The sequence below is a fragment of the Triticum dicoccoides genome, chromosome 2B (genome assembly GCF_002162155.2).
Source record: "Triticum dicoccoides isolate Atlit2015 ecotype Zavitan chromosome 2B, WEW_v2.0, whole genome shotgun sequence".
Taxonomy (NCBI): Eukaryota; Viridiplantae; Streptophyta; class Magnoliopsida; order Poales; family Poaceae; genus Triticum; species Triticum dicoccoides.
This window is the reverse complement of record NC_041383.1, coordinates 229,883,866-229,899,034: the sequence shown is the minus strand read 5'-3', so window position 1 is coordinate 229,899,034 and position 15,169 is coordinate 229,883,866. Positions and strand designations below refer to the sequence as shown.

The 15,169-nt window shown below is 48.4% G+C and overlaps 1 protein-coding gene and 1 pseudogene across 1 annotated transcript; one reads left to right on the top strand and one right to left on the bottom strand.

Annotated features, from left to right (window-relative positions):
- Positions 1 to 2,234: 2,234 nt before the first annotated feature.
- On the top strand, positions 2,235 to 4,133 carry LOC119367604 (annotated as a pseudogene).
- Positions 4,134 to 4,327: 194 nt separating this feature from the next.
- Positions 4,328 to 6,832, bottom strand: LOC119363247 (phenylalanine ammonia-lyase-like). Its single transcript, XM_037628560.1, has one exon. The coding sequence runs from the start codon at positions 6,684 to 6,686 to the stop codon at positions 4,566 to 4,568; it is 2,121 nt and encodes a 706-aa protein (XP_037484457.1). The 5' UTR covers positions 6,687 to 6,832; the 3' UTR covers positions 4,328 to 4,565.
- Between the last annotated feature and the right edge of the window lie 8,337 nt (positions 6,833 to 15,169).

Genomic DNA, 15,169 nt, shown 5'->3' with positions numbered 1-15,169 from the left:
AATACATTATTTCACTCACAAAAAAAAGGTACTATAATTTTAGGTTAGTGCATATGCTTTAAAATTTATGGAAAATCCAGACAATTTTTTTGAGGGGAAAATCCAGACAATTGAAAGGAAAAAATGTTCGCGAACTTCCTCTCACATGATGACGTACCCGTCCACCTTTATAAATAACCGCTCATCCTTTCCCCAAATAACAAACCAGGCCCTTTCGCCAACTTCCTCCAACGCCCTCGCATTAGCAGAATTGCCAAGCAAGCCCTTTCCGCTCCACCCGCAAAGTTTTTCCCGCCGCGACGCGATGGCATCCGGTTCAGGAAAAGACCGGGACGATGGCAAGCAAGAACCGGCCCGTGTGCACGGGCAACGCGACGACGCCAGCGCCGCCTCCCCCACTGGGCCGCCGAGCTTTGGGGCAGCGCAGGCGGGCTCCGGTGTCTCGTCGCCACCACCTCACTCTCCTCCGCCCGTCGATGACCAGGCCGGGGGCGGAAGCCGCAGAGCCGGCGAATCCATCTCCTCGCCACCACCTCCCTCTGCTCCGCCCGTGGAAGTGCAGACCGGGAGCCAAATCTTCGAAGCCGGGAGATCGAGCTCCGCCGCTGCGCGCGCCGGGGAGCAGGTAATGACGCGTCTCTTGCGCTTGAGATGTCGCGACCTGCTGTGTTTCCTTTCGAGTTATCCGAGTTCGACTTAGCGTTTCTTGGTTTCTGTCGAGTAGGCTGGATTGCCGAAGGCCAAGAAGACGATCTTGAGAAAGATAATCAGCTCCGGCAAGAACAAGGTATAGCCTGAATCTCGTGCTTCTTGATTACTCTGTGATTCTTTGCTCTTCTTTGTGCATTCCTGTGCCAATTTTTGTGTTCGGGATGTGCAATTTGTGGTCTGAGAGTTCGTGTGCAATGTTGGTAAGGATTTAGGGTAAAAGGGATGAAACTTTTGGGCGAATGTTGGGCCAATCTGGCTTTATATTACGCGCAGATTAGGCAGATCCTGATCATTACTCCGTGCTCTTCTTGCAATCTTGGAATACGGAGACAAGTGAACAACCTCCTGTGATTAATCAAAAACTCGAATATGTTTAAGATTTGGGTGCTCGTGCCTGTACCAATTCATTCTTGTATCAAATGTGGTAGCATATTCATCGCAGTTTACTGCGGGGGAAACATTGGGAACATGTTTTTGTTTTAGGCGTGAATATCTTGATCAGTGCTCCTGTGAAATTTTAGCTAGAAGTCCTAAAGACAAAGGTAAGAGGTTTTAATGTAAATGGATGGTTTTATAGGCATAGTTGATGCATTTGTTTATTCAGGGCTGCATACCTGGGCATGATTTCCGTAGATCATTGGTCATTCAGATGCAAAATCACTGACCACAGCCCACAAAATAAATAAACTCACTGACCACTTACTCTGAAATTTGGTCTAAAAGATGTGATGTTTGGTTGTTTGGTACTTGAAACCGGCTTGGAAGCTTCACAACATGATTCTTGTAAACAGTTTCTGAAGTAAGATGTTTCGGATTTTGCAGCATCAGTTGTGCGATACTGCTATTAGATTCTTCAAAAACTCTCTTATTCCCCTGTTTCGTATTCTAAAATCCTGATTGTGATGTTTAATATGTACAATTACTTCTAAGTTTGGCAAGTTATATATGGATCTTAACCCATCTCTTGTGGAAAAGGTTTTTTGTAGAAAAGGAATCGGAAGCTCGGAGAGACCTCACGCCGGAAGCTCGGAGAGACCTCACGTGAATCAACAGGTTTGACTCCTTTTAGTCTTTGGTTATTTCAAAGTGGAAATCCATGAAATGTCGGGATCAAAATCCCAGGTCAGATGGAACTGTGGGCATTCATGATTACTGTACAAGTAACTGATTTCGTGGAACATGCTTCTTACTTTCTTGTCTGAATGCTTAATAGTATATTACCCTTGCAATGTGATGGAACCAGTAGACTTTATACCATTGAGTGTATGAAACACTACACATATTTTTCTATTTTTAACTCAACAACAACCTATTAGTGTCAATGAAGGGTCTCTTACATTTATTAGCAGTTCCAACCATTTCCAGAGAACATACAAGCCAGAAAAGTGGAAGCAAAACAAAATTTGGATCATATTTTAGATCTGTTGTTGCAAAACAAAGTTTCTATCAGGCTTTAGATCTGTTATTTCCTTGTTCTAATCAGCATAAACTGACTTCTCTTATCTGATTGTGCGGTGCAGGCAAGCCTTAAATCATTATGTTGGACAGATACTTGCACTTTACCGCGACAGAATATATGCTGTGAATGCAATCGGCCTTGGTGACCGCTATTTAGAATTTAGGCCAGTGGAAGAAGATGGGGAGTGTTTCTACAGGAGCTTCATATTTTCCTACCTTGTAATTGTCCTTCTCCTTGTCCCTTAGTATACTACAGGATGCATGTTCCCTGATCTAACTCTGTTTGTTTATGCCAATGTACGACAGGAGCAAGTTCTTGATAGAAAAGGCAGAAATGAGGAACGCCGTCTCCTTGCAGCTATCCAGGAGTTGGCTGAGGAATCTGCACGTCTTGGATGGGCCTCTGAATTTTCTAGGAGCCACGATGTAAGTTCATGCCTTTTTCCACATTTGTGTTTTTTCCTTGGATAAACATATTTGTAAGGGACAAATACAATTCTCTTCAAGTTACTCTACATGTCAAAATGGATTCAGTTGTCTAACCATCAATCATTTGAAGGAGATGCACAATTGCTTAGCAGTAATGGCATGACATTGCAGTTTACACCCTGTTGACGCAAGCTCAAGTCTGAAGCTTATTGTTATGTTACAACTTAGGACCCAACTTAACAAAAATACACCTTAAGTTTATTGTAAGGGATACTAGTGTGACAATGTAAACCGCAAGAGTATAATTCTATGCTTCATTCAACACTGAAATGCTTCAGACCTGCTGCTTCTTATGATGTAGATATCTCACCATTCTGTTACTAAGTATTTGTACTCTTTAACTATTTTATAGTAGATCGTTATTAACTGAAGTTGTTCAGGCGAGTTATCCTAATTATGTGTTAATGTCTTGTTATCGAATATCAATAGTATGCAAGCACTTTTGTAACCTTACAGAGCTGTATGGAATGGTTACCAAATGCGATTTATTAACTCACCGATTGTTTCAGGCATTTAAGGAGTTGATGAAGAAAGTAAAGAGATGGAAGAAAAAACGCAGATTGATCCCCCTATTAACTGACAGGTTTTTGATATGTTTGGTTTTCTGCAATTCCGGCCAAGTGTTGTGGCTGAATGCTTCCATCTCACTGACTTAACCTGCTTCTTTGTCAGGTACAAGCGGAAACTTCTCGAGTTCTTCAGCACTTACGATCAAACAGAAGACAGTGAGAAAACACTTATCAACTTATCCTTCAGTCATCAACCCATCTTTCCCTCGGTTCATCCCGATTCATGTTTCTGACACATTTTGGTGGCCAGTTTTTGTTTTCCTCAGATTAGTAGCAGCTACCTGGTTGTGCTTGCACAGGGCGGACTATACAGAGGATATACCTGGACTTGGAGAAAATGACAGTGTGGCAAATGTGAGAATCAGCATCTCTACCTTTACATCAATGTCGTGCTGAATTTCTGATCCATCCATTCTTGGATACATGACCCTCATATTTCCTGACTCGCTGCTCTAAACAGTGGTGCTTACAGCACGTTACTCCACGACGCGTGGTGGCGGGCCGTGTTCAGATGTGAGCCTTGGCGGCTGCGCTTCAGGTGTCCCTCGTGCTTGTGCAACTCAATGAGGAAGCGCCTGATGATGTGTACGTTAGTCCTGGAGCTGACGCTGCGCGTGTGCACGTGCTGTTCACGGTCAACCACTACGACATCATCTACCCAATATAAGTCTCCCATTGCTAGGTGAATGTTGAGTGTGGGTGACTGCCTATGAATGCGGGCGGTGCTGAGTTCTAGGTGGTAGATAATTTGGCATACACTGAAGCGGGTGGGCTTATACTTGTACATTCTTTCTTCCGTTGACATATAAGGATAGAAAAACATTGGTCTGATTAGTTTCTGTGACTAGTTCTGATGTGCTGAAATCCTGTATATACCTCTCATGCCTATTGTTTTTCCTCTGTAACTATTTCTATCTCTATCAAACATGTATGATAGTCGAAGTTTCTCGAGAATGTGCTTGTATGACAATCACAACCTGGTGCTATTTCTCTCTACATTGCAGTGCGACGTGAAAATTATCAACATTTGACATGAGTAAGTCTGCAACGAGGAGAATGTGCTTGTATGACATACAGTAAGTCTGAACGTGCTGATTCAGTAGTAGAACATCAACAGTTGACATGAAAATTTGTGCCCTTTCGCTTACATTGACAAGTATTAGAGAGTGCAATCTTTGGCAATGGCCTCTAGCTCCGGTAGAACGTTGCATGCATCAACGTTTTAGAAGAGGGGAATAACAAAGAAAGAACGAAATCAAACAACAGTAGTATTATCAGTTTAGAACAAGGGGAGCCTTCAGAATTCTGAAGCACAGCATCTTCTCTTCATCTCCCTGATTAGCAGAGAGGCAGGGGCTCGCCGTTCCACTCCTTGAGGCATTCCAGCAGCGCGTCGATGTGCTTACCCTGGTTCATAGCAACAAACACCTTGTCCACCTCCTCCCCGGGGGACCGTGTCTTCTCTCCGGTCAAGTACACCGTTCCCAGCTCCTTGCGAACGAACCGGTATAGAGGGTATGACCGGCAGTCAACGATGCGGTTCGGTTCTCCGGCAGTGCCATTCTCCACTGCACCTCTGGCAGCCTCAACTTCCTGAGGTAGTGTTGCACAGAGCTCCTGCTCGAATTTGGCAACCTTGGCAAACACCGAGGTTTCCACGTTGCGCTCAGCCTCGCCGTTGGCCAAGGCGTGCTCCACCAGCACTGCTCGCATCTTCTTCATGAGAGGATAGTTGGCGCTGCAAGGGTCGTCTGCGTATGCAAACACCGCCTCACGGTCGATTGTTTGGAGCAGGTCCTTCTCACAAAAACGCGCGTTGTGGAGGCCACCCATGTCATTTGTGATGGTCTTCCTGGCCACTCTTGTGACACAATTCTTGACGGCGTTCTTGACATTCTCCTCGAGGTGGCGCAAGTCGATGGCTTGGCACAGCGCAACCAAAAATGTAGAGGACATGAGCTTCAGAATGTCGATGGCCTCGGCAGTCTTACGAGCTGAGATTAATCCGAGGGAGTTCACGTCTTGATTGTGCTGCTCCGCACTTTGGACATGGTTGGTCACAGGGTTGCCCAAGAATTGGAGCTCCGAGCAGTATGATGCCATTGCGATCTCGGCACCCTTGAAGCCATAGTCAAGACTTGGGTTGCGGCCACCAGAGAGGTTGGAGGGCAAGCCATTGTTGTAGAAGTCGTTTACTAGCTCCGAGAACTGGGCAAACATGAGCTTGCCAATCGCAGCAATGGCAAGCCTCGTGTTGTCCATGGACACACCAATGGGCGTGCCCTGAAAGTTTCCACCGTGGATTGCCTTTCCACGAGATACGTCAATGAGTGGGTTGTCATTGACAGAGTTGATCTCGCGCTCGATTGACTTCGTCGCTGCACGGATGACCTCAATTTGTGGCCCAAGCCATTGTGGCGATGTGCGGAGAGCATATCTGTCTTGCTTTGGCTTCATCAATGGGTCGAGCTCACCAAGCTTCTTCGCGAGCATCATGTATGAGCTGCCCTCCAGGATGTGCTCCATGATGGCCGCGGCCTCGATCTGTCCAGGATGGTGCTTCAACTTGTGTGTCAGGTGGTCAGTGTACTCTGGCTTGCCGTTCATCACTTCACAGAACACCGCCGACAAAACTTCGGCAAGCACACCAAGAACATTCGCTTCAAAGAGAACTATGGACGCGAGCCCGGAGCCCACCGCCGTGCCATTAACCATAGCAAGGCCTTCCTTGGGTTGCAGCTCAAAGAAGCCGTGCTGGATGCCCGCAATCTTAAATGCCTCGGCGGCATTAACCTTGGTGCCATCAGGAGCCACGGCCACGGCATTCGGGCGGCCGGTGACAAGTCCCGCGATGTAGGAGAGCGGGACGAGATCGCCGGAAGCGGTGATGGTGCCCCGGAGCGGCAGGCACGGTGTCACGTTTGCATTGAGCAGCGTGGCGATGGTCTCGAGGATCTCGAAGCGGATGCCGGAGTAGCCTTGGAGCAGTGTGTTGACGCGGACAAGCATCGCCGCGCGCGTGGTGGCCGCGGGCAGCACGTGGCCGTCGCTGCCGGTGCCGAACGCCCCGGCGTTTAGGAACCGGATGAGTTCCCTCTGCAGAGCGCCGCCCTCCTTGGTCCTCCGATGGGAGGTGGCGCCGAAGCCGGTGGTGACGCCGTAGCTGTCGGTGCCGTTGGCCATGCTGGTCATGACCCAGTCGCTGCTCTCCTTGACGCGGCCGCGGGCGGACTCGTCGAGCTCCACCCTGGCCCCGTCGGCGGTGGCCACCGCCGCGACCTGGGCGATGGTCAAGCTTGCGCCCTCCATAACCACCACCGGCCTGCGGTACTCCTCCACCATCCGCTTGACGGCGTCCAGATGGCTCCCTGACAGCTCCTGCGCCGCTTTCCCCCAGTTGAGAGGGTCAGCCCTCCGCGGCTCGGCCACGCACAAACCGTCGTTGCCGTTGGCGGCCATTGGTTTGATCAACGATGGATCTTGAAGTCTCGATGTAGCAGTTGTGAGAGAGAAGAGCTCGAGCACAGACTAGAGGATGGTTATCTATGTGGCGATTCTTTGGAGCAGCCGTGAGAGAGAAGAGCTGGATGGAGTAGGAGAGGTGAGGGATGCTCTTCTTGGATGGAAATGGAGGGGAGGGGAGGATTTAAATAGGTAGCGCAGGCAGGGTGGGTGGGGATTGGGATTTGGTGTGGAGTGTGGACTGTGACCAGGATGGTAGTGTTGACCGCTGGACTTGGCCGCGGGTGAGCACGAAGGTGGGGTTGGTGGCCTCGTGCGTGCGGAGTAGGAAGAAGACGAAGAATAGGCAGCTGCTGCGACGATGGGATACCATTATAATATATGCAGTGCAAATGTGCTGTGCGAGGGGAACGCACGGGTCGACGCCCCTGCACGCGACGCGGTTGCTAGCTGATGGTGATGGTTTTCGTCTGCCATTTATCAAGTCGCTAATTAACCATTCGTCGGCCCTCTTTTGATTTATTTCAGTTATCGTTAGGTGTGTCCAAGTCCAATTCTTGTATGATTATTAGGTGAGACTGTTTCTTTACAAATGCATGTACGTACGCTAGTGTAGCGGAAGGTCTGAGTTACAACATGGTTTTTGTTGAGTTTTGACCATGACTTTGAAGACGGCAAGGTTCACACAGGAGATTTGGACGAGTTTCACTTCTTCCACGAAATAAGTTTTCTTAATATTCCGTCCAGGTTATGTCCGAAGGATTCTCACTAATGCGTGCCAACATGCTTCAGCGTTCAAAATGAAGCGTCGTGTATACGTATGTACTACTCCCTCCGTTCCATATTACTCGTCGCTGATTTAGTACAAAGTTGTGTGTTGCGCTGTTAGAAGTACTTTGTATGATGGCTAGGTTACACATGAGAACCTTCTATAACTAGAAAATCATGTACATGTAATACATGTTATATTAGAAAAATGATATCAATTTCATTGCACATCAATATTAGGAAAGATATTGATTGCATGATGATATTAGGTAGAATATAATTACGTACCACATTATATTACAAAATATATTAATTGCATTGCACGTTAATATTAGGAAGTACATTGATTGCATGTGGGTAGTATTAAGTAGGATATAATTACGTGGTTAGCACTAAAATTAATATTAGGTATAGTATTAATTGCACATTAAACATATTTAGCGCTAAACATCTGAGCAACATAGAAAATTGGATAGATGCATTTGAACAAGTGAGATTTGTCGGATCTCCGCAACTCGCTCTTTTCAGGGACACTTCTTTTGGGGATGACTGTTGTCGGAATTGGGGCTCCGCGGACCCAAACAAGTTTCGAACTTTGGGGCGTGAATGAAGGATCCTGCATTGCCTCGGGTCGCTGCTCACCAGCCCATGGCTTGACACCGACGAGTTCGGGCGAGCGGGAAGGAGAAGTGGACACGGTGATTTACCCAGGTTCGGGTCACCTTGCAGTGTAAAACCCTACTCCTGTTTTGTGGTGGATTACCTCGCGAGGAGGATGAGTATGAACTAGTACAGGGGGTGAGCTGCCCTAGAAGAGCTCAATGGCAGGAGGATTCAATCCCCTCTCCATGGTGGAGACTAACCTATATTTATAGTGGCCTTGGTCTTTCCCTCATGGCTTAGGCGGGAAGGGATACCACAACGGCTAATGTGAAGGGGCACAGGAGTACACCCTATACTGACTAAAGGTGGTCTTCGTCTGCAAAGCTTCTGGTTGTGACGCAGTGGTGGGCTCGGTGACGACCTCCTCCTGCCGAGCCCGCGGTCTTGGTCTTGTTGCACTAGAACGAAAATCTTTGGGGGATTCCTTGGGAACCCGCGTATGTCCTTGCCTGCTTAGCACCAAAGAGGAAACTGTCTTGGACTGCGCCCGCTGGCGCCCTGCTGGCCTTGGTCGTCATGGCTCACGTCACCGCGCACCTCGCGAGGTGCGGTGCCTTCCTAGAGATATCCGCTCCTCGGGAGGCAGCCTTAGGTGGCCGCTTCTCGGGAGGTCTTGACACTGGTACACTTTGGTGCTATACAAACGGTTTTTAACCCCTTTCCGTGGCGGCATTTGAAACCGTCGCCAAGTGAGTGTGGGCAATAGGGGGGTTCCTTCCCACACGGCCCAGAAACCGTCGGGGATAGGGAGCCAAGATGCATATACAGTACTCCTACTCCTTTGTGCTCGCATTGCCATCGCAGTCGGTATCCTGTGGTGCTACGTTTACGATGCGCGGCCCATCACAAATGGTTCACTATTATAGAACGTGTATGATAAGCATACAATCACACACATTTGCTTTTCCCAAACCGTATGCGATAACTAATTAAGAAGATTAGCTAATCGTCGTACGAGTGTCGGGTAGGATTACGAAACGTCGGATTGTCGTAACATCGTCATACACGACAACTATCGCACACGCTATTCTGTGGTGCAACGTTTACGATGCATACTTTATCAGAACAGTTCATGGTTGCGAATCATGTACGATAAGGAAACTATCACAAACGTTTAGTTTGCCCGCACCGTTTCTGATATTGTCTGACATCACACACGCTTTGCAAACAGCAAATGTGTGCACGCTTGCACACGTTTCCTCTATGTGAACCGTCTCAGATTATGGTGTATATCGCAAACTTTTGTGTTTTACCAACCGTGTGTGCCGTAACGATCTGGAGAGCGTAATTTCACCGTAATTTAATTGCTGCTATATCAAATTGTACTAGATTTGAATTTGAATGTATGTTATAGCTTTATTCATATCCATCAGGTTCAGACAACCGATGCATTATTCGATTCATAGGTACATATCAAGAATTACATAAAAACCAAATAAAGAATGACGAATCACAATTGTATACTTGTACTATTAAAGACGGTAAAGAAAGAGGCAAAATACATTCTAGTTGCTGAACAAGGTGAAGCGGAATGCCCATATTGTGCCCTCCTCCACGCAGAAGGCACGCACGACTCTAGTCCAACCCCTTGTGATGGCCGACCGCCCATCCTTCACGGTCTTCATGAAAACATCTAGATAATCATCGTGTTCTGGTAGAAATACTTTAACCTTTGCGTGCCCACCAATCATGTAGTTTGAGAGGTAATCTTGAGTAAACTGCTTTCGGAACCACTCCAAAGGAAAAAAGATTCAGACATTGTCATCTAACACAACTCATTATGGGTAGTAAAAAGAAGGCTGCAGAGTTCTTACTTACCATCGTGCAGTTCGCTGTTGTATTGGATAAAGTGTAAACAAATAGTTTAATTGCCATCTTTTGACCCATTTTATTAACAATCTTTATCAGCTTCCTCACTTGATGTTGGTTCATTGATACGTCTCCAACATATCTATAATTTTTGATTGTTCCATGCTATTATATTACCCCTTTTGGATGTTTATGGGCTTTATTTTACAGATTTATATCATTTTTGGAACTAACCTACTTATCGGAGGCCCAGCCCCTATTGCTGTTTTTTGCCTATTTCAGTATTTCAAAGAAAAGGAATATCAAACAGAGTCCAAATGGAATGAAACCTTCGGGAGCGTGATTTTTGGAACGAACGTGATCCAGAGGACTTGGAGTGCAAGTCAAGAAGCAGCCGAGGCGGCCACGAGACAGGAGGGCGCGCCCACCCCCTCTAGGCGCGCCCCCCTCTCTTGTGGGCCCCTCGGGCAGCCACCGACGTACTTCTTCCTCCTATATAAGCCTACATACCCCGAAAACATCCAGGGAGCCAACAAAACACAATTTCCACCACCGTAACCTTCTGTATCCGCGAGATCCCATCTTGGAGCCTTCGCCGGCGCTCCGCCGGAGGGGGAATCGACCATGGAGGGCTTCTACATCAAGACCATAGCCCCTCGGATGAGTTGTGAGTAGTTTACCACAGACCTTCAGGTCCATAGTTATTAGCTAGATGGCTTCTTCTCTCTTTTTGGATCCCAATACAATGTTCTCCCCCTCTCTTGTGGAGATCTATTCGATGTAAACTCTTTTTGCGGTGTGTTTGTCGAGATCCGATGAATTGTGGGTTTATGATCAAGTTTATCTATGAGAAATAATTGAATCTCCTCTGAATTCTTTTATGTATGATTGAGTTATCTTTGCAAGTCTCTTTGAATTATCAGTTTGGTTTGGCCTACTAGATTGATCTTTCTTGCAATGGGAGAAGTGCTTAGCTTTGGGTTCAATCTTATATTACCTGTTTTGGATGTTTATGGGCTTTATTATACACTTTTATATCATTTTTGGGACTAACCTATTAACCGGAGGCCCAACCCAAATTGCCTATTTCAGTGTTTTGCAGAAAAGGAATATCAAACGGAGTCCAAACGGAATGAAACCTTCGGGAGAGTTATTTTTGGAACGGAAGCAATCCAGGAGACTTGGAGTAGACGTCAAGGAAGCTTCAAGGAAGCCACGAGCCCGGGAGGCGCGCCCTACCCCCTGGGCGCGCCCCCACCCTCGTGGGCCCCTCGTGGCTCCCCTGACCGACTTCTTTCGCCTATATATGTCCATATAGCCTAAAAATATCGGGGAACACAATAGATCGGGAGTTCCGCCACCGCAAGCCTCTGTAGCCACCAAAATACCAATCGGGACCCTGTTCCGGCACCCTGCCAGAGGGGGGATCCCTCACCGGTGGCCATCTTCATCATCCCGGCGCTCTCCATGACGAGGAGGGAGTAGTTCACCCTTGGGGCTGCGGGTATGTACTAGTAGCTATGTGTTTGATCTCTCTCTCACGCGTTCTTGAGGTGATACGATCTTGATGTATCGCGAGCTTTGCTATTATAGTTGGATCTTATGATGTTTCTCCCCCTCTACTCTCTTATGATGAATTGAGTTTTCCCCTTGAAGTTCTCTTGTCGGATCGAGTCTTTAAGGATTTGAGAACACTTGATGTATGTCTTGCCGTGCTTATCTGTGGTGACAATGGGATATTCACGTGATCTACTTGATGTATGTTTTGGTGATCAACTTGCGGGTTCATTGAACTTATGCATAGGGATTGGCACACGTTTTCTTCTTGACTCTCCGATAGAAACTTTGGGGCACTCTTTGAAGTACTTTGTGTTGGTTGAATAGATGAATCTGAGATTGTGTGATGCATATCGTATAATCGTACCCACGGATACTTGAGGTGGCATTGGAGTATCTAGGTGACATTAGGGTTTTGGTTGATTCGTGTCCTAAGGTGTTATTCTAGTACGAACTCTATGATAGATTGAACGGAAAGAATAGCTTCGTGTTATTTTACTACGGACTCTTGAATAGATCGATCTGAAAGAATAATTTTGAGGTGGTTTCGTACCCTACCATAATCTCTTCGTTTGTTCTCTGCTATTAGTGACTTTGGGGTGACTCTTTGTTGCATGTTGAGGGATAGTCATATGATCCAATTATGTTATTATTGTTGAGAGAACTTGCACTAGTGAAAGTATGAACCGTAGGCCTTGTTTCCTAGCATTTCAATACCGTCTGTGCTCACTGAGGGAGTCCTGGACTAGGGGGTGTTCGGACAGCCGGACTATCATCGTCCGCCGGACTCCAAGACTACAAAGATACAAGATTGAAGACTTCGTCCCGTGTCCGTATGGGACTTTCCTTGGCGTGGAAGGCAAGCTTGGCGATACGGATATGTAGATCTCCTACCATTGTAACCGACTCTGTGTAACCTAGCCTTCTCCGGTGTCTATATAAACCGGAGGGCTTTAGTCCGTAGGACACAACATACATTACAACAATCATACCATAGGCTAGCTTTAGGGTTTAGCCTCCTTGATCTCGTGGTAGATCCACGCTTGTACTACCCATATCATCAATATTAATCAAGCAGGACGTAGGGTTTTACCTCCATTAAGAGGGCCCGAACCTGGGTAAAACATCGTGTCCCTTGTCTCCTGTTACCATCCGCCTAGACGCACAGTTCGGGACCCCCTACCCGAGATCCGCCGGTTTTGACACCGACATTGGTGCTTTCATTGAGAGTTCCTCCGTGTCGTCACCGATAGGCTCGATGGCGTCTTCAATCAACAACGCTGCCCAGGGTGAGACTTTTCTCCCCGGACAGATCTTCGTATTCGGCGGCTTCGCACTGCGGGCTAATTCACTTGGCCATCTGGAGCAGATCGAAAGCTACGCCCCTGGCCGTCAGGTCAGATTCGGAAGCCTAAACTTCACAGCCGATGTCCGCGGAGACTTGATCTTCGACGGGCTCGAGCCACAGCCAAGCGCGCCGCACTGTTATGATGGGCATGATCTAGCTCTGCCGCCGAACAGTGCCTTGGTGGCCACACAAGAATCCGCTCCGGCCCTTAGACCGGAGCCGATCGCCCAGATCGAGGACCGGTGGTTGGACACCGCCTCGGGGGCTCCAACTTCCACGGCGATGGAGCCGAACACTAGCCTTGTCCCTCGCGAAACTCGTGACTCCGAGGTGCCGGACTCCTTGCCGGACTCCGGACCTCCCGCGCCCCTGCCAATCGAATCTGATTGGGCGCCGGTTATGGAATTCACCGCCGCGGACATCTTCCAATACTCGCCCTTTGGCGACATCCTAAATTCGCTAAAGCATCTCTCGTTATCTGGAGAGTCCTGGCCGGATTATGGCCAGGATGGTTGGGATACGGATGACGAAGAAATTCAGAGCCCACCCACCACCCACTTTGTAGCCACTGTCGACGATCTTACCGACATGCTAGACTACGACTCCGAAGACATCGACGCTATGGACGACGATGCTGGAGACGAACAGGAACCAGCGCCTACAGGGCACTGGAAGACCACCTCGTCATACGACATATACATGGTTGACACCCCAAAAGACGGGGAAGGCCAAGAAGCAGCGGAGGCAGATTTCTTAAAGAAACAGCCCAAGCGCCGGCGTCAGCGGCGCCGCTCTAAATCCCGCCACAGCAAGAATGGAGATTCCGGCATAGGAGATAATAATACCCCAGAGAGTGCCGAAGATAATCCCCTCCAGCAAGACTCAGCGCAGGAGGATGCAGAAGCAAGCCCTCACGAGAGGGCGGCAGACGAAGAGGTCGAGGATTATAACCATATACCTCCCTCCGAAGACGAGGCAAGCCTCAACGACGACGAATTCGTCGTGCCCGTGGATCCTGTCGAACAAGAGCGTTTTAAACGCATGCTTATCGCCACGGCAAATAGCCTAAAGAAAAAGCAGCAGCAGCTTCAAGCTGATCAGGACCTGCTGGCCGATCGATGGACCGAGGTCCTCGCGGCCGAAGAGTTTAAACTCAAACGCCCCTCCAAAAGCTACCCCAGACGCAAGTTGCTCCCCCGATTAGAGGAGGAAGCATACATACCTTCATCACCAGCGCACGATACGGCCGACCGACCACCCCGTGGTCGCGACAGAGAGGCATCCAGACCCTCCACAAAGACCGTACCCCGGCATCGCTCCAAAAGTACGAAGCCAAGAGGGAACGCGCCGGACTTGCGAGACGTATTGGAGGACAAAGCAAGGCAATCCAGATCCATCTACGGATCACGAGGGCGCCCCACGACCCGCGACGAATACCGTCGCGCCGGATACAATAACCCCGGCCGGGCCGAACAAAGCAGACAACGCTCTCTCGAGCTGCGTCGTGATATTGCTCAATATAGAGGCGCCGCACACCCGCTATGCCACTGACGAAGTAATGGATCATCAAATCCCTGAAGGGTTTAAACCCGTAGACATCGAATCCTACGACGGCACAACAGACCCCGCGGTTTGGATCGAAGATTATCTCCTTCACATCCATATGGCCCGCGGCGACGATCTCCATGCCATCAAATATCTCCCACTCAAGCTTAAAGGACCAGCTCGGCATTGGCTTAACAGCTTGCCCGCAGAATCAATTGGGTGTTGGGAAGACCTGGAAGCCGCATTCCTCGATAATTTCCAGGGCACGTATGTGCGGCCACCAGACGCCGATGACCTAAGGCACATAATTCAGCAGCCAAAGGAATTGGCCAGACAATTCTGGACACGGTTCTTGATAAAGAGAAACCAAATCGTCGACTGTCCGGATGCAGAGGCCCTCGCAGCCTTCAAACATAACATCCGCGACGAGTGGCTAGCCCGGCACCTGGGACAGGAAAAGCCGAAATCCATGGCAGCCCTCACATCATTAATGACCCGCTTTTGCACGGGAGAGGATAGCTGGCTAGCTCGCAGCAACAACCTCAATAAAAATTCTGGCAGTCCGGATACTAAGGACCACAACGGCAGGTCATGTCGAAGCAAAAAGAAATGCCGCATTAACGGCGACGATAAGGAGGATACGGCAGTCAACGCCGGATTCCGAGGCTCTAAACCCGGTCAGCGGAAGAAGCCATTCAAAAGAACCACTCCGGGTCTGTCCAACTTGGACCGAATACTCGACCGCTTATGCCAGATACATGGCACCCCTGAAAAGCCAGTTAATCACACC